The 24,297-nt window shown below is 44.3% G+C and overlaps 1 protein-coding gene across 6 annotated transcripts; it reads right to left on the reverse strand.

Moving 5' to 3' along the window:
• Positions 1–4,387: 4,387 nt before the first annotated feature.
• Positions 4,388–22,966, reverse strand: ZBTB21 (zinc finger and BTB domain containing 21). 6 transcript variants are annotated; one of them, XM_058523153.1, is made up of 3 exons: positions 22,867–22,940; positions 20,865–21,436; positions 4,388–11,633 (listed from the first exon to the last, which is right to left on the reverse strand). In XM_058523153.1, the coding sequence occupies exon 3, from the start codon at positions 11,618–11,620 to the stop codon at positions 8,432–8,434; it is 3,189 nt and encodes a 1,062-aa protein (XP_058379136.1). In that variant the 5' UTR covers positions 11,621–11,633; positions 20,865–21,436; positions 22,867–22,940; the 3' UTR covers positions 4,388–8,431. The 6 variants fall into 6 exon arrangements, with proteins under 6 accessions (XP_058379136.1, XP_058379137.1, XP_058379138.1 ...); XM_058523154.1 differs by lacking the exon at positions 20,865–21,436 and adding an exon at positions 16,879–16,946 and having other exon boundaries at positions 22,867–22,938; XM_058523155.1 differs by lacking the exon at positions 22,867–22,940 and having other exon boundaries at positions 4,388–9,429; positions 10,030–11,633; positions 20,865–22,858.
• Positions 22,967–24,297: the final 1,331 nt, after the last annotated feature.

Consider the following 24,297-nt stretch of genomic DNA (forward strand, 5'->3'; position numbering starts at 1 on the left):
TGTATAGGGGAACAAAGATAAGGACAGAAGATCTCTTACTGGAAATAATTCAAGCTAGAAACAGTGAGCAACACCTTTAAAGTACTAAAAGAAAAAAAAACCCACTATCAATCTAGAATTCTATACTCAGTAAAACTATCTTTCAAAATTGGCAAAATAAAGACGTTTTTTAGACATACAGCAGCTGAAAGAATTCAGCATCAGTAGACCTACACAAGAAATATTAATGTTAATGTTCTTTAGGCAGAAGGACAATGATAACCATATGGAAACTTGGATCTGCAGGTGAAATGAAGAGCACCAGAAATGGAAACTTATATGGGTAAATATAAAGGCTTTGTTTCTTATTAATTAAATTTCTTTAAAATTTTAATTGACTGTTTAAAGCAAAAATAATAGCAATTTGTGGAGCTTATACCATATACAGGAGTGAAATGTATGACAATCATAGCACAAATGCTGGGGAGGGAGAAAAGGAAGCATATGCTGTCAATTTCTATATCATACATAAGGTGGTATGATATTACTTGAGGCTAGACCATGATAGGGTAAATGTCTATACTATCAACCCTAAAGCAACCACTCAAATAATAAAACAAAGTTATAGGTAATTAGCCAACAAAGGAAATAAACAGAATCATAAAAAATACTCAGTTAATCCAAAAGAAGGAAAAAAAAGAGAAAACAGGGAAAAAAGAACAGGTAGGATAAATAGGAAATGAATAATAAGATGGTAGATTTAAATCCAACCATATCAATAATCACATTAAATGTAAATGATCTAAATACCCTGATTGATCTAAATGCCCTGATTAAAAGGCAGAGGATGTCAGATTGGATTTAAAAAATCAGTACCCCAAAATACACTGCCTACAAGAAACAGACTTTAAATATAACAACACAAATAGGTTATAAGTAAAATGATGGAAAAATATACTATGCTAAAACCAGTCAAAAGCTGGAGTAGTTATATTAATACAAATGAAGTAGTTTCACAGTAGATAAAGAAGGTCACTTAAAAAATGATAAAGGGGTCAATTAATCAACCCTGTACATTTATGCATCTAATATCAGAGTGTTAAACTACACGAAGCAAAAATTGATAGAACTGAAAGGAAAAAGAGATAAGTAGACAATTATAGTCCTTCTTCCTTCCCCCCTCACTCCTTTCCTCCCTCCATTCCTTCCTTCGTCAAAAAGCCATTAGGTAGGTCCCCACGAGGTGGGTAGTCAGCCTGAGTGTGGAAGGTAGGCCCAAAGGGGCCGGAGATTGGTTATGTGCAGGGAGACTGAGGTAATGGGAGTCTAGTTTCTCACCATGAGAGAGAGGAGGTACAAACACAGAAAGAGAAAGTCGTGGAATGAACCATGTGGTGTTGGATTAGAATTGAAACTATCAGTGTGAACTCACAGATTTCTGCACGTATGGCTAGGTCTAGAAGACTCAGAAATAAATCCAGACTTAAATGTGTATGTGTTTGTGTATTTTTTTTCCCTTTAAGCCTGTCCACTGAAGAACCTGGGAGCAGCCACACTCTAGTATCAGTAAGCACACTTAATGCCCAGATCTCGGTTTCCAAACACCATTCTCCACTAAAAGGAATCATACTCCTTAGAGAAATGTCTGATTTCAGGGATCTGGCAGGGAGAGAGTGAGATGAGTCTGGAACATCATCAGAAAGTAGGAAAAGACTCAAAAGAATAAAGAGGACATGTCAAAGGTCAGAGAAGCCATTTTGAACTTCCACTGGCTAAATCTAGAACAATCTGAGAATCAAAATAAAAAAAAAAAAATGATGGCAACTGAATATAACTCATTGAGTAGAATAGGAATCCATGAATCCACAACACATAAACAAGTAAATGAATAAATTAATGAGAATAACAGAACATTTTTTCTGGCAGTAGAAAGCCCACAGACAAATGAAGAAGGAATGGAGGTATGAGAAAATCTCCAATTGGCAATGACTATGAAAATAATTAATTCAGGCAAGAAAACCAACGGATGCTAAAATTAGCGGGTAACGTTGAGATAAGGAATGGGATTTTGCATAGTCTCAAAATATCTCCCTGCAAAATATTTCTTAACTACAAAACAGAAAAGCGTAGTGGAGAAACCTGGCTGAAACGATCTTTGTCAAATGATTGAAATTAGTGCCATCGGTAATAGGACAAACAGGCGTCATATGCCACTCCTAGGCTGACATGAAAAGAACACGGCCTCCGTGATATTCTGGTATAAGAATGCATAACTTGGGTCTAATTATGAGGAAACACTAGACAACCTCCAGTTAAGGGACACTCTGGAAGACGACTGGTCTATAAGCTTCAAAATGATCAAGGCCATGACAGTCACAGACAGACTGAGGAATATTTCAGATTAGGGAGATGAGAGTACTGGGCTATCTGAGGATAGGGAAGGGGTGGGGGAAGGGAAAGTAAAAAATAAATGGGAGGAAAACAAACTTGTTACTATTTTACAAATACTACCATGCACAGGTGCACAGTGCCTCACACTGCAGTAAGCACTCAATGTAGCTCCTACTACAATCCTAGTCATAGCTAGTAATTAGCTATTACTATTCTTAGGTTTACTGATGAGTTTATCCAGACAACTCACCACTCTGGGGTGAGCTGATGGGCACTTCAGCAGTGCCAGCGACACTCACACAGCATGCCACACACCCACGACTATTATGGCAGCACAAGAGGGCATGGCATTTACAAAGTTCAAGGGACTCCTCAATCCAAGACCAGCCATTTGAACATTTCCAGTCCTCCTCCAGCTTACTGAGAACCACATAAAAATTAAAATACACTCTGAGTCTCTTATTGAGTAGCTCAATCAAAATCTGGGGAATATACGCAGACATTCAGGAAGTTCCTTCTAATATTAGCTGAAAATAAATGGGCTGGTTGTCGCTCGTTTCTGACAAGCTTTCTTTGCTGTCTTTATTTATCAAATACGTAATGGGCCCCTTCCATTTGCCTGGCCCTGGACACACACAGATGAATAACAGCCCCTGCCCTCGGGCCCCTCTCAGTCTCGTGGACAGACCACACATGGGTAGAATAGAAGGCAGCAAATCCAATGCCAGGGCTGTCAGGGTTTTATGGGAACACTTAGGAGGAACAACTACTTTGGGTTGGGGTGAGGAGCGGGGAGAAAGAGGTCAGGAAGTGTTTCCTGGAAGAAATGATGCCAACCACAATAAATGGGATCTAAGACACGCAGCCAGGCAAAACGCAGGTTTGCATTACCAGGAGGTCAAGGCGCTGGCCAAGGGACCCTACTTCGGAGGATGGGGGCCGACAGCCAACCACACGACACCCGAGTTCATGCTACGGCAGGGCTGCACCATGCTGTATTTGTAAAGTGCTGCTAGGACAACATGGGGAATTGTTTTATCCAGACCCACGCCTCAAACAAGGAATACCTGCCACTCAACTTTCCTAGTCCACAGAGCATATGTTGTTCACAGAGCCAAGGTTTAGCCTCTAGCTGGGGAAATGACACATGGGACACATGGCTTTGCCCCGACCGGCATTTACTGTCGAGTGTGTCCCTAAGACGGAGGAGGATGCAACAGGAGTGCAACAACCCCAAACCTCAAAAAGCCTGTTATGATGAAAAACAAAGAGCAAATCTAAGTTCTTAAAACAAAACGGTATTTGGTGGCAAATCGAACAGTAGCGCTAAAGCAGATTAAAATAAAGATTATACTGATTGTTCCTAATGTAGTGTGTAAAAGAAACTTTTAGCCAGAGGCTCCCAAGAAAGAGTAGTTTAGGACACTAGGCAAGAAAAATGCAACCAGTGGAAGAGGTGAGCGCCAGCCCAGGGTGGGGTGAATGGATATTGGTCAGCCTGGTACGTCGCTCCTCTCCCTCCCTCTCTACCTCCACCGTCAGCTTGGTGGTGTAAATCAGAAAGACCTAGAGCTCAGCTCTTCACTTTACAGGGAAAGCTAATACAATAAAGAAAAAAGACACTACAACGTGGAAGCCCTTAATTATGAAATAAAAGCAGTTTATCAATTGCTATGCTGAAATGTCAATGCAGGGTGCTCAAAACTTTTTATGCGTTTACCCCCCCCAAACATCTTAAAAACTTATTTGAACAGTAAAGAAAAAGGTGGATAAGCAAAGATCGCTCCTTATGTGGTTTTAATTATCATATATTTGTGGCGCCTCAAGGACTGAAGCTTTAGAACAAACTTAATTCTACAAGCAACCTGGTACTGTTGGGGAAAATTAAATCTCTCACAACTCTTAAGTGGCTATTCTTATTACCCAAACAGAAGGGCTTTATCTTTACTTTCATAAATTTAAATGCTATCATTAGCCATTATCATCCAAGTTCAAAACATAGCAATGAGACTGTGACTCAGAACAAAATACAGTACAAATTTATTGACTCCAATCATTCCTAGTTGATTTAAGCAAAGTAAACAGACAATAGAATTGGATACAAATAAGCAATGGATTAACATTAGATAGAAATCCTATTTTACTACGAATTTTCAGTCCAAAAAAGCTTATTTCTAAATAAAATTGAACAATGATTTACTCTGCTAAGGCATATGTCAACAAAATATACAGAGTTATAAAACCACATTTGTTTTTAACAATAAGTATTTATTCAATGAAACTTTTGAAACAGTCTTGGATTAATGTCATTAAGAAATTATCACCTTTTGAAAATTAATATTAACCAAGTATAACTTTGTGGAAAATCTGGACAGCACTAATGACTAAAGAGCAGTGAATTCAATTATTTTAAAGATTTACAGTAAAATCCTTTGGTTCCCAAACAATTGTCTCTAAAAGGAATTTTTAGAAAATCTGACATGAACTTATTTTTTTCTCCTCCAGAATCTAGACGTGGACTGCTTGGTTTTCTCCCCAGTCCCGTGGAAATACCACACACTAGAGAACACACTGGGAAGCACAGAACGAGCATATTAAAAAGTATGCAAACATCAAACTTCTCAAAGTGCTAAAGCCACAAGAGAAAGACCTATTTTTACAACTTAAAAAAAAGCCAGTGTTAAAGAACTTATTAAAGAATATGTTAGCATTATTTAAATCAATAATGCTTTTCACAATTATTGCAAAAAACATCAATGAAACATCAGAAATAGAAAAACTGACTTACAATATTCCAATATTAATTAGTGCAATTTATAAAGAAACCTGTTATGAATGACATCTAATTATTTTTGTAGTAAGAAAATTCAAATAATTTTACTACCTAAAGTTCCAGATTATGGTTGTACACACACACACACACACACAACTTGTGGGAACAAAGGCCGACTTTAGAGTAGTTAATTCTCCTGTCTCTCACTCACCCTGACTGTCCAGTTGGCCTGTAGATGGAGACACCCCCCCACTTCCACGAAAGGGCACATTTTTATTCTTGTCTCTGTTTCTACACTCAGCATCAACGGCTGTTGTGTGGATTACATTACCACCGATTAAGTGCTGGGGCATATGTCTAAAAAGAGGCTGTTACGATCCATTCCAAAACAGAAAACCAAGTACCACGTACATCTCCCCACAAATGCAAATAACATCATTGTTGAATTGTTAGCTGTATATTTTGATAGAATTATAAATGCATACTAACTGTAACTAGTTTTGAAGGTGAATATTCTATTAATCTTGAAATATTACTATAAAAAAATGCAGTTACCTCCATTGCTTACTTTGATAAAAACACATTTTATGGTGTTCCTCCCTCCCTCCCCCACTTGAAGAAAATGATTCAATAGAAACTTCTCAGATTAGCAAAGAATATATTAAAACATCTTACATTCTTTCCACAACTGCATAAAAGCAGGCATCCTGAATACTTACAAGGAATAATGAGCTTTCTACCTTTTCAAAAATCAATTACAATCAGAAAAAACATTTACAAGAATATCTTTACTAGCTAAAGAGTTGCAACAATGAAAGTTGCAACAACTTGCCTACTGGCTGAGAAAAACGTTGTTAAAAAAACTGTTTGCTGAATAAAGCAATTAAGGTGTCTTTCATTATTTTACTTAACACTTAAAATAGTTACAGGAGTGGAAGCATATTTTATTTTTTGACCACCAAAATAAACTCTTCCAGCCTAATGCTTTTCAGGTACAGTATAAAAAGTAATAGAAAAACCAGAACTGCATTATAAATGTTTTTGGTTCAAAATTTTATTTGAAATCTTATGTTCCTTGCCTAGACAAAATGTGAATGAACAAGACAAAACACTGGCAAAATTTTTAAAATCTAACAGATATGCAGAGCCTATATTTAGGTCAAAAATATTTTTTTCTAATTAACATTATTAAAAAATCTTCAAAAATGTAGCATAAAGGTTCAAGTCCTGGGATACTGGATTTACAATGCCAAGATACTGTGCATCACGGAATTATTAGATACTCTCTGAGGGAAACTGTCTATTTTGAAGAAGTGACAGCTACCAAGGTTGGTCAGAGTAAGAAATACCACCTTACACAGGGAATGAATTCAGTGAACAACAATCCATCCTTATGTTTCACGTAAGATCATATGCTTTAGTTTTGTCTTTAAAATGCATAGATTTCTTCAAGAAAATATAAAGACGGCAATAATCAGTAACTGCAACGTAATCTTATTTTCCTCTCTCCATCAAATTTAAGTAAGAAAAATATGAAGTAACCACTTAAATATTTTGGGACTTTTAATAGTTTTCAAATGAAGGAAAGGGCAAAATTTCTATGATGTACAAAGTCAATTAGTATTTTACAAAAATCCTTGGGTTTCAATAAAAAGAATATCTTTCCTACTACTGGTATGGAATGTGGGTAATGAGACTGATGAGTACAGAGCTATTTTCTGCTAGAGCACAAATTTAAGTACTCAGCAAATTATTTTTTAGTCACAGTTGATTTTTGACAGATAGCTTGTAAAAATAATGAATAAACCTGGAGTCTTAATCCATATCACTACCTTAAGAGGATTTTGTAGTTTCAATAACATTTCTACTCTTATATATCTACCCCCTCCAAGTAAAATAAAAATTTTGCCTTTTGAACACCCCCATTGGACTTTGGATAACACCTACTGAAAGGCTTCTAATGACAATCCACAGAATAGGAAAGAAAAAGAAGCCCAAACCCTACGGACCAAAATAAGTAGCAGAAACTAATTTTGGACCCGTCAGCACTTTAACACATATTTATGAAATATTAAGCTGTGACTTAAAAGCAGAATGGCTTCACTACAGATGTTTTACCATGATAAACTCTAACAAATGCTAACGGAAACCATCACAAGACAGGGAGGCAGGAAATTGTGTATTCTATCTATTACTCTGGAACAGCCTGTGGAGACTGCAGTGCGGTGTTTCTCCCTCTGCTTCAAGTTCCTCAAGTCAGCAGTAATTTGGAACCGAGAACTGCTCGACTGACTCCACGGGTCTGGGGGCTATGTAAATATATGTCCGACCTTATTTGTTACACTAATGTTGTTAAATTAGAAACAAGTGCTGTGTGTTATCTTTGTTCTTTGTCCCAAATACACTCAGATTTTCAATTTGTGACAGCATAAATCAGAGGATATCACACGTGTGCAGCCTTTCGAACGCTGGTCTGAGTTTAGAACCGTGACGGGTACACACAGCACAACCAGTGGTTTTGATCACAATGCCTGTGGCCACTGAAGCTTTTGTAAACTGACCAGGAGGCCTTCCGGAAATCTTAATCTTTTCATTTCCCAAGTCTTCCACCATTAATTATATTAAATGACCCAAGAGCAAGTTATTTTATAAAAATTTACGTATTACTATTGCTGATTTAAATTTCTCACAATTTTCATACAAAAAAAAGTTCTACGTGACCACAAAATACCAAATATTTATTTTTATCAAGTGTCAGGATAACTTATGAAAGTTGAGGTTTATCATTTTTTTTATTGCTAAAAAGTATTCTAAGATCTAAATCAATACTGCAAACTACTCCACTTCTTCCTGATACATTTGGGACTTAAGAACATGGCTAAGATTTAACTAGAACTTAGGTGTCTGATATAATCAAAAGAAGAAATACTTGAATAGTATTTCACTAATTGCAAATCAGTAAAAAACCAAAACAACCTCACTTGAAAGATTATACTGACACCGTGGATGAGGAACCATGCAAACAACCAAGGTCAACCAAATGCCAACAGCAATGAAGTCAAACCATCCTGTGATGATAAGGTCCAGAAGCACAATATTTCTTAGAGTTTTTCTAAGTTGAGTAAGGACATTACTAATTAATATCAGATTACCTCAAACTTATATTCAAGCACAATTTCCAACCTTTATTATTTTTAAAAAATATTTTGTTTCTTATGACACGTTTCACAATTCAGGTTGCAATCTGGAGGCCGTCTCCCCTTTCATAACAGGTGAAAAGGGGCGGTCTTAATTGTGGGTTTGTTCGTGACTCCAAAGACTGAAGGCAGTCTTGAAGGTCCTATGGCAGAGCTTACACATGAACTGTCTTTTAAAGGTGATGGCCGACAGGGGTGGGGCATGGTAAAACAGCGTGTCTGATTCCTGGGGTGCGAACAGCTTCTCCGAGGCGGGGGCCGGGCTCTCTGACAGGCCCGTTGGACTGTCAGGCTCCAGGGGCTGGATCTTGGGCAGCGGTGGTGGCGGGGGCAGAGGCGGCGGCGACGGCGAGTTTGTGGGAACAGGGCACACTTCCGATTCTTTATGCGAGTCCTCTGAGGCCTGAGACATATGTGTGTGGGACTGGAAGTGACTCCACAGCCGGAAATTGGTGCGGAAAGCTTTGTTGCAAACGTGACAGATAAAGGGTTTCACGGAACACAGAAGCTCCTGGTGCCGCTCCAGCTGCTTGTGCGCTGTGAACGTCTTGCCACATTTCTCACAGGGCCACAGGCCGGGGTCCTTGCTGGAACCTGCTTCTTTGGGGGCTGCGCTGGCCTCAGGTGCCTCTTCCTCAGCCTCCTCTACGGGCTCCTCTTTGACCTGGATTTTCAGTTGCTTCGAAAGGCTAAGGTCTTCAGGGAGACAGGAGGAATCTTCCGAATCGAAGTTCACTTGCTCGGAACAATCACTGAAGACACTGTCGTCTTTTGCCGTGACCATGTGGTTTGTTTTGTGAGGCTCGGGCTGGGCCTGGGGCCTGGAAGAACCAGTGACTTCACCATTGTGGTCCAGGATGGGTAAAGAGAAGTTTTCGGCCGGTGCCATGGTGTTCTGATTGTGGACTTCGACTTGGTGCCGCCAGATGCTGAAGGAGGACTTGAAGGTGCGCATGCACTCCAGGCACGTCAGCTTCTTGTACTCACACTTGCTCTCGTGCTCGTGCTTCAGCTCGGGCGAGAAAAACCTAAGGCTGCAGTAAGGGCAAACGGTGGCGTTGCGGCATAATCGCTCGTGGTTGCCTTGTTCTAGAAGAGAAGAGAGCTCAGCGTTACAGAGGCGGCACTGGTAAACCTCCTTGTTTTCTACTGGACTTGCAAGAGGAACGTGCTCTTTTGGCTTAGCAACTTTATTGACTCCAATGGGTTTTTCTCCCGGGTGCATTTTTACGTGCTGTTTGAACTGCGAGAGAAAACGATAGGCTTTTCCACAGTAAGTACAAATGTACGCTCCTTTGGCTCGCGACCTCAGGTTCCGCTTGATGGCTTGTGCTGGGGAACTACTCTGTCCCTGAAAGCCAGGCTTGCTGCGCCTTAACTTAATGATGAGGGCTTTCTTAATCTCTCTCTCTCTCACTATGTCAATCAGCTTTCTTTGGAACTTTTCATCCAAAACGGCATGTGAACTAGAGGCTGGTGACGGGTTCTTCACTATGCCGTGCTGGGTCTGACAGTGTGTCCACACTTTGAAGTTGGTGTGAAACCGCTTGTGACAGATGTCACAAGCATAGGGCTTTTCTGGGTTATGGTACATGTTAATGTGACGGTGAAGACCTGCTGTTGATCTAAAGATCTTAAGGCAATGTTTGCATTTAAATTTTTTGTTTGGTCTTGTTCCCTCAAACTCACCAAATTCATCTTTATTCAAGTCAGAATCTGGAAAATCTGCATTGAGGAGAGTGGGGCTTGAGCCCTCCTCACAATTGTCTTCTGATACGGGAGACCCGTGCTCATCCACTTTGAGCTTCTTAAACGGCAGTCTTCGGTCTGCCTGGAACCTCCTTTTTGCTGGGAGCCTGCTCATGTCTTTTTGGTCGTCTTCCGTTTTCAGAGAAAGGTCTCTCGTAACGGAGGATGCCGCCGCGGCGTCTCCCACGGTGACTCGGATGATGTCGGAGGGATCTGACAGCGGGCTGCGGGGCTCCGTCTTGATCCGAACCTCGGTGACAGGCGGGGCACCCTCCCTCTCTGTCGACTGAGAGGCACTGAAGGACCTGAGGCGGTGTGGCTGTGGGACTGGGGTCCGGTCATCGAGGGCTGATTTTTCACTACAATCTTTTAAAGATGACTTTTGAGATAAAGCACAAAACACATTCCCTGGTGCATCGCTTGACACTGAAGATGAGCCCTGGGAAGATTTCAAATCTATTGAGGGTGAGTAGACAGGAACCTGGCTGTCCATCGACAATGACCGCCTGAGGAGACTCTTAACAAGAGGGCCGCTTCTGTCGATGCTTTGGTTTCCAGAACCAGATCCACTGGAGGGGATCACTAACCCCAACTTTGAATAGTACAACAAGTTTCTATCTTCGCCTGGACCACTTCCTTTGTTCATTTCTTTCAATAGATAGGGAGTCTCTGATGAGCTTTGAAGAGACAAAACAGGTGGCCGTGGTCTTTTCAAAGCCAGCTCTATGGCTTTTCCTCTGGGAAGCTGACCACTCACCCCTGGTTTGTCATCCACCGCCTCTCTGTCTTGCAGGGGCTTTGAAGGCAGCACCGCGTTCCTTTTCACCAAACTGCTTCTATTAGGATCATCATTAGGAGCACCAGAGTGCTCAAGAGACTTTGCATATCCCACAGAACTATCTTTCGGCCAACTCTTTTCCGTTAAGGACAAATTGTGAAGGGGTTCAACTGGTTTGGAAACATGTGGCTTACTGGTGTTGGTCTTGACGGCAAGGTTAGGTGCGGGCCAGGAGGTATGGCTTGGATCAGATGGATTCTGACCAATAGTTTTTCCTTGTGCTTCGTTTCTACTTTGACAAACAATGACACTTCTCTTTTGAGAACTGTTTTCATCATCTTCTAGGAACACTTTTTTTCTGTTGGGACACGTTGGAAAGGGGGCTTGAGGTGTTTTAGAAACGATGTTAGTCAGAAAGGAAATCCCAAGGCTGTAGCCTAGTTCTTGCACAGCAGCAAGGCTGCTTTTCTCGACAAATAAAGATGAAGAATAAATGTAGTTCAAAACATTATCAAAAGCATCTGGTTCACAAAAGTCAAGCTGAAATACAGTTTGTGACTCATTCTCCCTATTTGTGAATAAACTCTGAAAGTATTCACTGCTGGCAGCCAAGACATTTTTATGAGCTCGAAATTTCTGGTCTCCAACGATCAAAAGCACGTCACACAGCTGTCCTTTGAGGCGCTCCTCGTTGAGGGCACTCAGGAGAGAAATGGCGTGTGCTGGGTTGATGTAATGCAGTAATCCCTCCATTGCTTGGGCTTATCTGAAAGACACAATGTAAAATCATCACAGAGAATGTCGTGAGGTCTGCAAAGATGAAATGCTCCTCAAGGGCAAGGAATGCTAGCTGTTTTTTCATAGGTGCCAATATTTAGCAGATTATAGGCAGACAAAAGTTTTCTGGATGAACAATCTTATTTAAATAACATGGAAAATATAAAGAGACAAGCCTCATGGCTTAAGTAGGTCATCAATCATTAAAACCGAAGAAGTTTAGGAACAACAGACTGTAACATAGGCATTTTTATACCATCGGAAGGCTCCTAGAACTTGGCAGTTATGTAGGGAAGCAATATTTGAAGATAAAGGTTTACTATTTAGGGTCCTTATCCACTTGATGCTGGGTTCCATTCCTTATCAGTTCAAAGAATAAATGTGAAGTATTGGAACCCCTAAAGCCCATAATTCTGAAAACAAATCAGTTTTATTACTGGATATAATTAGACGCAATGTGAATTGTTAACACTGAGTTATAAAGTAGAGGTCTCACTAGACCTTTAAAAATAGGAAAGAATTTGGAAAGAGAAAAATCATTTGCTAATTACTACTGCATCCCAGTGTTTAACAAAGGTTAGAAATGGTAAAGAATAAAAAGAGTTTGCTTTCTTTCTTACCTAAACACCTTGCAATCTCTTGAATTTTCTTACCAAATTACACTTTCAACAACAGCACAAAGGAAACTTTGGCCTGGATCTAAACTTAATTATTACTAAGTCTCAATTAGGGGTTTGAACTGAAATTTCACTGAGATTCTCTTCAAAAATCTAAAGGCCTCGCGGTGGACACTGGGGTTGAAATGCTGGCTCCTCCCTGTTGTCCATTAGCCTCTCTGATTACCTGGTCCCTCACGGGAACTGGGAGCAAGTGCGCCCTCCTTTACGGTTGTTGCAAAAATCAGATGAGCTAGTATCTCATACATAGTAAGGACTCAACAAATGTTGTACAATTAATTTTCAGAAACTGTGGGATTAATAGGCATTTAATTCAGTTTCAAAGAAAATGGGTCCAGATTAACTCCACCCATGCTCTTGATGAGGATAAAGCCATTTCGTACGGAGACAATGCCTGATTCTCCAAATCTGACCCTTCACCTTAGACTTCTGCTATGGTAACAGCTCAGCCCTCTGGTTTGATTTTATAATGCCATCTTTTCTTTAAAATAGTTATGACACTTATTTTTAATATCAAAATGGATTCAAACTAAGACTATTTGTGACAGTTTTATCATTCTCCAGAGAGCAAGCTGTAGATGTATGAAACTTGGCACCCAGCATATCTGCAGGTTCTCCTTCGGCTTCAAAGGATCAGCCTTTGCTGGTCGACCAGCATCCAGCTCTTCCAAAGAGCACACAAAGAAGAGTCTGCTAGGCCACCAACCTGCAGTGACCGAGGACAGCATACAAATTTAATTTTATGCGGACTCCCTGTTACGGCGCTGACTCAATTTAACTGGCTCAGAAGCATGATTCTGCTTCCAGGGACGATGCCTGCAGCCTGTCCACAAACAACCGCCTTGGCCAGACTGTACCGAGTTTCTGTTCATTCCTGCCCACCATCACTTCACACCAATGGTAAACTGTAATTCCTCTCCTTGTGATTGCTTGTTACAGATATTTTCCCTTCCTATTCCTTTTCTGTTAGCCATTTTAATTTCTCCCTTAATCCTACTATATTGTCTTTATAATCACACATCTATTTATGTGCAAAGAAACCCTTGTCATCTTTTACGGAGGTCAGCAGAGAAAGAAAGAAGCTTATAATGTCACACTTACCAACTCAGCTGCATGATGAACAGTTTTTAGTGCAAATAATTTTTGAGAAAGCTAGTTCAGATGTCGCCACAGGGAAAAGCAACAGATGCAGAATCAAAAGCTTGGACAAGTACTTTACAAAAGGGTTTCTTAAAATCAATTTAGTGGTTTGAAATTAGCAATAGAAAAAATAAAATGACTAGGGCAAAGCAGAAGATGTCAGAATGCCTCAAATGTAGTAAGACTAAGCTCTTCTGAAACTTCTGTTCCAGTTATGTGCATACATAGCCACATACGCATACACATGCAAGTGAGCACTGGGTTAAGATGTACAATATATTCCTTCCTGTGGGTCGGAGTTAAGACAGTTTGAAAGTCAGTGCTCTAGGTTAATCTACCTCTCTGAGCCTCAGTTTTCCCCCCTGTAAACTAGGAACAATAGCAGCTACCATATAATGCTATTGTGAGAATTAAATGAAAAAACAGTAACTGCTACCATTTACTCAGCACCTACAACACACTACAAATTGTACCAGGAACTTCACATGTCATTTACTCACTCACTCATTCAACAAAATGGCATTTGCGAAGGCCTGAAGGAGGCAAGGCTGAACCACGAGGGAAGAGTACTACAAGCAGAGGAAAGAGCCAATGTAACAGTAGGACTGGAGCAGAGAGCTGAGGGAGCCATGGAAGACGACATCAGAGAAGCACGCGGAGACACCGCAGGGCTGGGTGAACCACTGCAAGAAGTACACTTCTTACCAGGAGTGAAAAAGGCAGCCACTGGAAGATTCTGAGCAGAGGAATGACAGCGACCTGAATTATGTTTCAAAAAGACCGCTCTGGCCATGTTGTTGAGAATGGACCATGGAAGGTAGGGCACGGGGGAAGCTGGGAGGCCAGCGAGGAGTCCACTGCAATGATGCAGGTGAGACATGATGGTGCCTGGCCCAGGGTGGCAGCAGTGGAGGTAAAGGCAGTCATTAGGATTTCTAATGGATTGACTATAGAGGATAAGACGGTGAGGAGTTAAGGATGTCTCCAAGGATTCTGCCAGAAAATTGGAAGGATGTCCTTACTTACGATGAAGTTTGATAGAAAAATCCATTCAGATTTTTTTCAGGAATTCAGTTTTGATATTGCAAATGTGAGCAGGAACCTCTTCATTAACGTACTCTTCGTGGGCATCCTTTCCTGCTTCACTTTCCCTACAACCTTTCTTGCGCTTCCTGGGATCACGTCCCAAATACACATCTACCACTGAATCTTCGTCTCAGGGTCTGCTTTTGGGGGAACCCAAACTAAGACACCAAGGGAACCTGAAACCACAGGAAGAGGCTCTAGATCTGTGTGAGGACTAAACCAAGTGAGATTTTCTACGTCCCTGGAAAGGAAGCAAATGCTACTCCACGTACCATCTGCACCCTATTCCTAATGGGCATAAGACAACATTTTCTCACCTTTCATTGTTCAGAAAAGTTCCCTTCTTTTGCTTTCTTCAAATTACCATGATCCCTGTTTTTGTTCTAAGTAACCACTTCTAATCCCTTGAACCACAGGCTTCTATACTCTTTGAATGAAAACAGCTGCGAATTAGGGAATAAGTCGTCACTCAAAGTTGAGTTGTAAGAGAAATAGTCACTGTTCCTGAAAATTATTTGGAGTTTAAAACTATTCATTTGCCTATAACCTCCATTTAGAGTGATCAATGAGACTCCCTGCTTGAAAACTGGCTAAGCATGTCTAAATTCCTGATATACTAGTGCAGAATAACTCTACAGTATTTATTTTCCATTCTATCCACTCAACCACCAATCAGACAGTTTATAACAGCTAATACTTGTGTGCTTACTCTGCCACATACTACTGTAAACATTTTTCACGCATTAACTCAACATTTACAGCAAGCCTAGGAGGTACTATTATCATCCCCATTTTACAGATGAGGAAACTGAGGCACAGAGGGTTAAGTAACTTCCTCAAGGTCACAGAGACAACAAGCAGCAAAGCAAGATTCTACCAGGTGTTTTGGCTCCCAAGGCCATGTTCTTGACTCCACACCATACTGCCTCTAGTTACCTTTGAATACTCACATAACCACCTGAGCTAGGCATTGTCATCATTTCTGTTTTATAAATTAGAAACTGAGGCACTGAGAGGACAAGGAATGTGCCTAAGGTCACCCAGTCAGTTGGTAGTGGGGCTGGGAGTCTGGCCTCAGAGCCTGGACGCTTAGTCATCACGTGACATGCTTCTCATACTGGACACCTGTCTAGTATGTGCTAGAACTGGCTAGACATGGAGGAGATCAGTGTAAACAGGCATGGTGCTGCCTACAGTCTTCAAGTCTTGTGTGGGCACAGGACAAGTCAACCGCCATCACACACATCTAGCGTGCTAAGCACGGACGGGAGTGTGCAGAGGTACAGACGGAGTATAGGTGATGGCATCGGATGCGGTGAGGGGCAGGCAGGGAAGGCATCCTACAGAAGAGGCTTCCTGAACAAGCAGGACTCAGAGAGCGTGGGAGGAGTCAGGAAGAAGGGTGAAGGGCATTTCAAGGACAGGAGCAGTGTGTGCAATACCACAGAGACAAGATGGAGCCCTGCCTGGAGCCAAGGACACGTGGAGGGGAGGGCAGGCGATGAAGCTGGAGAGGCGATGGAGGCACGAAGGTCCTGGAGGCTAAAGCAAGGCCACTTGAGGATTGTAAGAGGGGCGTGATTCTTCTACCCTCTCCAGTAGGCCAGGACAAAGGCTCTGGGTGTCTGGAGTGACAGCAGAGCACCTTCATATTGGGGCCCTTACTTCTACCTTTAGTTCAAGTACTAAAACTTAAAAACAATGGCCTTTTTCCTGGTCTAGCTGCAAACAAGGAACATTTTGGACGTTCGTGTTTTAATGACAGTAGGTATATTTACAGCGTTTAACAACTAAAAATATAAAATGCTCCATTAAGAATGCAGGCAAAATGGGAGGAAAATCACCAGTGCTGAATGTTATGCGAGAATCCAGCAAGCCCTCTGTGGCTGCTGGATGTGCATACTGAATTCTCAAACTCTCCTGCTTTTTCTGCCCTTCAGCCCTCAGAAAAGGCCACCTTTGTTGTGGACGTACTTTCTCCTCCATAAATCTGCTGGCTCATCAAACTCCAATTTCTCATGTATGTTTTAATTATGAATAATCAGGACTTCTGACTTATAGAAGACAGTGCATCACAAATTTAAAAGCTCTCCTGTATAAATACATACTGCCACTGGGTCCACGTCCCGGGCCTTTTCCACTGCTCATCTTGACCTGACTCATCAGGGCAGGACTTCTTGCTACCACTTTAGTCATGCTGGAAAAACCTTGGCACTCTTAAAAGAAAAGTGGGTGAAATGTGGAAGAAAAGGCCCGTTTACGATTGATAGAAAAAGCTGGGAGGAAATCCCCCAGGAAAACCAGATTCTGAAACAGGGCTGGCTTGCTTACCACTTGGATCCTTGCACACAAATATCTTCCCAAACTCTGCCTGAGCTGTTTCTATTTCATGCTGTTTCCTGGAATTTCAAAATGAGAGAATCTTTACAGTTAACAATTCATGGAAGTCATTGTAGCTCCACGGAAAAAGATTTCAAATCAGTCTACTTGTCTCAGATCCTGGCTTTGCCACCTTAATTAGGTATGTAACCTGGTAAAGATCACTTGACCTTTCTGAGTACTATCCGACCACATAGGATTTTCATGAAGAACAAAAGATGTAACATGTTCGCAAGCTCCTAGCATACACAGTGTTTCCTATATGGCAAGCGCACATTTTATTTCCTTCCTCTCTTCCTTTCCTGAACGTCTACGTGGGGCGCTAAATGTCACGTATCACAAGAGGTGCTGCCGCCCAGAGATGAGTGAGCTGTCCGGCTGCTCATTCTCCAGTAGCACACACTCCCTGGTAGGACAGACATGTAAAAATAAAATACAGTGAAGGAGACAAAAAGTGCTAAGAGAATAATGATTTCAGGAAGCAGTTCATTTGGCCAGGAGGTGGGAGGGTGGATGAACGAATGGTGGGGACACCTCCTCACTCACTTGACTACTGTACTAACACCAAAGGTTCCATTCTTCACCTTTCTACTTCAGAAACTTTTCAGAAACACACATCTGATCATGCCAGGCCCTAAAAACTCTCCAAAGCTTGCTCTGGCCTGAAGGTCCAATTCCCCAGAATGGCTACAAAGCCCTTCACAACTGGATTCCAGAAAATTATTTCATATCATCACCTCACATTCCTCAGGCACTAAACGCTAAGAGGAGCAGAGAATTCATATCTTAATATAAATTAATTCCATGCGAATAATTTCCTCTTTACATCAATGTTCGATCAGTTGCAGAGAGTTAAGACTTTTAGGGGGATGGAGGGAAGGTAGGCAATTTGGGAGTACAGAGCATGCTGGGGAGATAAACAGAAGAAAGCAAAGCACGACTAAGCACTCAGATAAAAGGACACTAGAGGTGAGTGAGGGGCCCAGAAAGGGAGATGGGAAGGGACCAAAACGACCTCGCTGACTTTCAAGTTTTAGAGACTAAAACTCAGGCTGCTATCGGAGCTAAGGTACATTATAAACCAAATTCGCTCCAGGACTAGCCCACAAAACCCTTACTACCAGTTCTACAGGTAAATGTCTCTTTACATCGCAAGCATTAACCCAACACTCAACTCTGGGCACACAATCCTTCGGAATATTGGAGACTGCTTACGCAGTCCTAACCATGACACTGGACAAAAGGAGGAATGCCCGTCACAGAAAGCAAACACCTGGTTAGGAAACCAGAGCATCCACGTCTGACTCAAGTATAGACACGCATGCACCGGTCGCCCCAACCCTCACCTCCGGATTCGCCCTGACTCTCCCTCTGACTTGTCTATTAGATGTGACAGGAGGTCGGCTCTGAGTTTCGGTCTTATCATCACTCCCTCGGTGACAATGCAGACATCCAGACGTTATCTAAAGCTCCTCAGATTTCAAAGCTAGCCTCGTTTATTTGATCTTTCGAGAGCAGTAATGTCACTCCCTCAGATCCCATCTCACCGCCTGTTCAGTCTCTCCGGGGAGGGTCTGATTTGGGTTTAGGGGTGCACTCTGCTCTATCAGCCCGATGACTCCACTAGCGCAGGCTCTTCATTTGCACCTCACTCGGCCGAGCAGCCTCTCTTGTTCGGTTCTGGCCCCTCGGCAGCCACTGCTCCTCCTGCCGGACAAGGCCCCTTGATCTGGCTTTGGAAGAAGCCCCCTCACCCCCCGAGCGCAGTCTGATGCGCTGCTCTCCCCCAGCTCAGGGGTAGGCACACGATGAGAGGAAGACGGGCCTGAGGACAATGACACAGGCAGGGAAGGAGTGGGGCTGATTTACCTCGGCAGTGGCTGAAAACGCAGCCTGCCAGTTACCTTGGGTTTCGTCCTTCCTGGCCCAATTCTTTAGCTTTTCCTTAAAGCTCCAGAGCAACCCTATATCTGTACAATAAATTCCGTTTTCTATTCAAGCTAGCCTGTCAGTTTCTGTTCTTGTTATTAAAGGACACTAACTAACATATTTCCAACTGGTGTTCATTCTTCCTGCCATGCCCTCCAAATCTGTCCTTTATAATACTGCTGCTGGACCGAGCTTCCTAAAACACAGCTGTGATAATCCATCGGACGGACACATTAAGTATTACTAGCATTAACTCAACTTATTGACTGAGTTCCTACTATGTGCAAGACATGGTGAGACACACTTGAAATGCAGGGGAGCACAAAACAGACAAGGCCCCCACTTTCTCATGAGGTAAATCGGACGATAAACAAGAAAACAAAAAAGATAACTTCAGACTATGCTGAGTGCTATAACGGAAATAAACAGGGTGCCGTGACTGGGTGAAGTAAGCAGGGCTTAGAAAGGATGGTCAGGAAATGCCTCCATGTGCCATTTTAGCTGAGACCTAAGACGTGAGTGAAAAGAAGTAACAAAGTAATAAAAACGATGGTTCTCCATTAGGTTAAAATGCAAAATTTTAAAAACATGCACTCCTAGGCTCTGTAAATCTGGTTTCCAACTACTTTGTAAATTTTCTTTTCCTTCACTATTCCCTTCCTGCTTCAGATACTTTGTCCCTGAGACACAATCTGTACATCTTGCTACTTCCATTACCTCGTCTGGAATATCCTAGACCTCATCTAACCCCCTGCCCAGCACTCCACTCAGCGGAACACCAGTCATCTTTCAAAGCTCAGCTGGAGTGCCAATTCTTCCATGAAGCCTTCTATCATGGGCTGGATTGTGCCCCCCAGGCCCCTCCTCAAATTCATATGCTGAAATCTTAACCCCCGGCACCTCAGAATGTATGTGTGCTTGGAGAGGCTTTAAAGAGATAATTAAGTTACAATGAGGTCACTAAGGTGGCCCCAATCCAATAGGACTGGTGTCCCTAAAAGAGGAGGAGATCAAGCCATAGACACAGAGGGACGACCAGGTGAGGACAGCAAGAAGATGGCCATCTCCAAGACAAGGAGAGAGGCCTCAGGAGAAATCAACCTTACCGACACCTCAATCTCGGACTTCTGGGCTCCAGAACTGTGAGAAAATAAATTTCTGTTGTTTAAGTGGTGCTCTGTCATGGCTGCCCTCGCAAACTAGTATACCTTCCTTGACTACTTTAGTTTATAACAAGTAAACACCTTTCAACTCCTGTGTTACGCTGCGTGGCAGCATTTACGTAGTGCTTATTCAGTGCCATATATTGTTAGTTGTTTGTCTCCCCAACAGAACCATAAGCTATTCAAGGACTAAGAATCTATTTAATATCTTTTGACACTCTTCACAATGCCCAATGGTATCTTGCACAACAATAAATACTTGTTGATTTTTCTGTACTGACACTCTAATTAAACACAGGTGTGGAAAACATGCCTTTTACTTGTTTTCCTCATGTAAAGCTGGTCCCATCACTGCCCTTTAGAACACTATACTGATTTTCCTATTACTTCCTAGGTGAAATCCGAACTCTAGAGACTCACATACAAGACTCTTTGTCATTCTGGTCACAATTCTTCTCTCCACCCTTATTGGACACTCCTTACTATCCACCTTACAAATTCACACACCCAATTTCCACCACCTAAAATAGCTTTCTTACCGTTCCTTTACTTGGCCAACTTCTACAGAAAGATCCAGCTCAAACGGCACTGACAAAGCTCTAGTAATCTGCCCCGAGCCAGCAGCTCAGTCATCTAAACCATTACAATCCTTCATCTCTGCAGCAAGAACACCACGACTATTCTGAGTGATGTGCTTTTCTCTCTCTCTCCCTCAGGAGAGTCCCTAAAAGGAAGAACTCTTGTTTTCACCTGTGTATCCCTAAGGCCCAGCTCAGGCCTGGCCAGAATCTACCGGGCAAAGAGAGAAAGCACCACACTCCTGGCTGGCGACGCGGACTTCCTCACCTTTATCGTTCCAGCGACTGTTCCAGAGCTCAGCACGTGGCCGCTTCCTTTGCTTTTTCTACGAGCTCTTGGGGCTTTAACGACTTCTGGATGATGACTCCCAAATCTATATCTCTGCTCAGACTTCTTCGTTGGGACTCCAGCCTCTCAGGTGTGCAATGAACACTTCCATCACAGCATATCCACATGTGCAGGATGGTGTTATGACCCACGCCCCTCGTCCTGGCCCCCACATCTGCCTGTCCTCACATATTCCCTATTTAGTTTGGGGTCTTGCCAACACCAGTCTCCCAAACCAGAAACCTCTTTTCTTTCCTTTCCAGCCAGTCACCACAACCTGTCAAACCTCACAAACAGCTCTGGAATCCGCTCTCCACATCCCCCTTGGCTCTGGCACCCACTACAACTGTCCTCGTCATCTCCTCCTCATCCAGAGATGCCCTCCAGGACTCAGCCCTCGTTCCTCACACACCTAATATCTCCTGCCATAAACCGCCTGTAAGTTCCTCAGGGCAAGATCCTTTTCAACTTTTACATCCACAGAATGAAGCACACTATACATTCAATAAATACTGTTAAAAGGAAAAATGAATTAAACATCAAGTTACTTTTAAGTAAACCAATGCCCCAAATTTCTACTTTCTTTTTAACACCACTATTTAGGGACATTTAAATTCAAACGTAAGGACTATTAGTCATTAGAGGCAGATGAGGGATTTACTCCAAGCATCAGAGGGAAAAAGTTTTTAAATACAATTGTCAAGGAGAAATCTTTCTAAATGGATTAACCCACTTTCTTGCCTTCTCACACAAGGTACGCAGAACCTAATGCAGGCTCTCTTACTGATGACTCAGGGTCATCGTTATGAACAATCACTGGACTATGCTGTAATACCCTGACACCCTCGGATGCCAGAGGTGAGCAGCGCTGTGAGCTCTTGCACTAAAACACCCCAGGCTGCCACGCTGTGCGGGGTCTACCATCTCCCCCATCTCCCACTGTCGGGGAATCCCGCAGGAGACCCTGTCTCTATGATCCCCCCACTCCACACGTGCTGCTGAGTGGCCTTCTCCAAAGCCACGCAGCCCTGTGGCTGGAGTGCACAGCAGCCGGGGCGCAGGGCCGCGACCGAGGGCTCCCCCATGCTCAAAGCCACGATCTTTGCAGTGGTCTGGGCGGTGAGAACCCATGACAAGACCACGGGGCCTCCGGCCAGCCAGCGGGAGCCTCTGGGCCGGGGTCTGCAGATCCCCGGGTCTGGACCGCCCTCCCCACCGCCTCTGGCCGCAGATCTCGGACTTTCCCAAGTGGGGAACCACCCAGAGCCCAGCAGGAAAGCTGCGTCCACGGAGGCGCTGTGCTCTGCGGCGGGCGTGGAGCCAAAGCAGCAGGTCTCCCAGTGATCTGGAGGAAAAGGGGCGCACTCGAGTCCCGGGGTCCGGCGGAGGACCGGCCAGGAGGCGGGGCGGGAAAGCCCAGTTAACTCCGGTTATTGGTCGTTTGCGCCGGCGGCCGCCAGGCGGGGTCGAGTGGCAGCAGGTGGGGGATCCCACCGCCCCCAGCTCCCGCGCACACCGGCCGGTCCCCACCTCTGCCCGGGAGGCGAGCACGCGCCCTGGCCGGAGGCATCCCGACCGTTCGTGCAGGGCGCGCGCCGAGCGAGACCGGCGGCGCCCACCCCCAGGGGCACCTGACCGGGCGAGGGAAGCCCAGTGAGGGACGGAGCGTGCGCAGTAGCGAGGGCGAGGCCAAGTGCGGGCAAGGAGCATGCGCACTGTGAAGGCACAAGCGGCTACGTGGGGGCCCGGGGCATGCTCGGTGAGCGCCGAGCCCGGCGCACGCGCAGAAGCGCTCGGAGCCCGCAAGCCGCTGGTGGAGAGAAAAAAGAGGAGAGAAATCACCTCAGAGTTACGTCAGGAAAGGCCGCGTTTTGCGGGGAGGCTGTGGCCTCCCACGGGGCCCCGCAGTTCTCCTAGAGCAAGGGACGTGACAGTTACTCACCGGTCTTCAGCCGCGAGGCAGACGCCGGGCCCCTTTCCGCTCACACTCGGCTCGCGCGCGCCGCAGCCGCCGCTGCCGCTGTGATTCCATCCATCTTGAATTTGACGTCATCCCACACCAGGGATGAGGTCATCGCAGGCAGCGCTCGTCACGTGCGCGGCGCTGTGATTGGCCGCCGGGCGGCGGGGGGCGGGGCGAGGGAGGTGCGCAGCGCGGGGGGCCGGGCGAGGGCGGGCCTGACGGGAGCAGCGCCGCCGCCGCCGCCGCCTCCCCCGCGTCGTCTCACGCGCCGCTTCCGCCCGGTGCGCTTCCAACGGCCGCCGCCCGCGACCTCCTCACGCCCGGCCTCCGCCAGGCGCGCGCCCCGCACGGTCCCCTGCTCGAGGCGGGCGGTCCCGAGGGAGGCGGCGGCGGGAGGGCGAGCATCGCGGAGGCGCGGGGACACGCTCGCGGCGGCCGTGCGCCCCCTCCCGCCCCGCGCGCCCCGCGGAGGCCGGTTCTCCGCGGGCCGGGACCCGCGGTCGGGGTCGCCGGCGGTGGTGGGCACCGGCGCCTGTGCCCTCGGTGACCCTCGGGGGGTGGCCGCCGCACGGGTCCGCCGGGAGCTGCCCTTGAGCGCTCGCATTTCCTCCCCCCTGCGATCCTATCCCGGGGCCCCGCTCCTAGTGACTGGAGGGGACGGTCAGGCCGTTGGGGTTTCTTACGCTTGAACAGCTGGGGTGGCTGCTCCCATCCTCAGCCTTGGAGGGCACCTGCTTGCTAGCTGCCTGCTCACGGGCAAAACCTCCACTTCCAGGAGGCGTCGAGGTTGGGGATCACTGGCAGTTAACTTGTTTTCTCTAATATCAACTCTCATTTGCTATGTGTTAGACTGTTAGCTTTCTTGCCTGAATATTGCAAGTCATTAACCAGAAAACTCATTTCACTTTCAATCAAAACCAAACAATTAGTATAACAGAAATGCCAGACTGTAAACCTTAGCTCTAAAGAAAGGTTCTGTTAGACAAGCTAAATAGAACATCTTGATGTGCTCCCCAAAGCCAGAACAGATCAGATTGGGAGGGGGGAGGAGATTGCCTTCTAAAGTGATATTTTTGGACTCTTCCTGGATTTTAAATCCCTGTTGTTTAACATTTTTCAAATGTCTGTTAAATTTTCAAAGACATTTAATTTTTTAAAGTTGAGTTTATCCACAGGACGCCAGGTAAAATAATTTATGAAATGTTCAAGGAGTATGTGTGAGAAATAATCTAGCATTACGTTGGTAAAAATTAAAAACTTGTTCCAAAATTAACAGTTCTATCATCAGTTGTTTTAGTTTCACTAATTTTAAGAGGACCCAGTCTCAAAAGAAGGATCTTGCACCTAAAACTTTTCTCCTATGACTGTTGAAAACTTTAAAAAGTGTCTGTATTTTGAACTGAATGGTGG

The sequence above is a fragment of the Diceros bicornis genome, chromosome 27, assembly GCF_020826845.1.
Source record: "Diceros bicornis minor isolate mBicDic1 chromosome 27, mDicBic1.mat.cur, whole genome shotgun sequence".
Classification (NCBI taxonomy): domain Eukaryota; kingdom Metazoa; phylum Chordata; class Mammalia; order Perissodactyla; family Rhinocerotidae; genus Diceros; species Diceros bicornis.

Excerpts from the sequence above, each read along its gene's own strand:
- ZBTB21 (XM_058523151.1), bottom strand. The coding sequence starts at position 11,620 with ATGGAGGGATTACTGCATTACATCAACCCAGCACACGCCATTTCTCTC.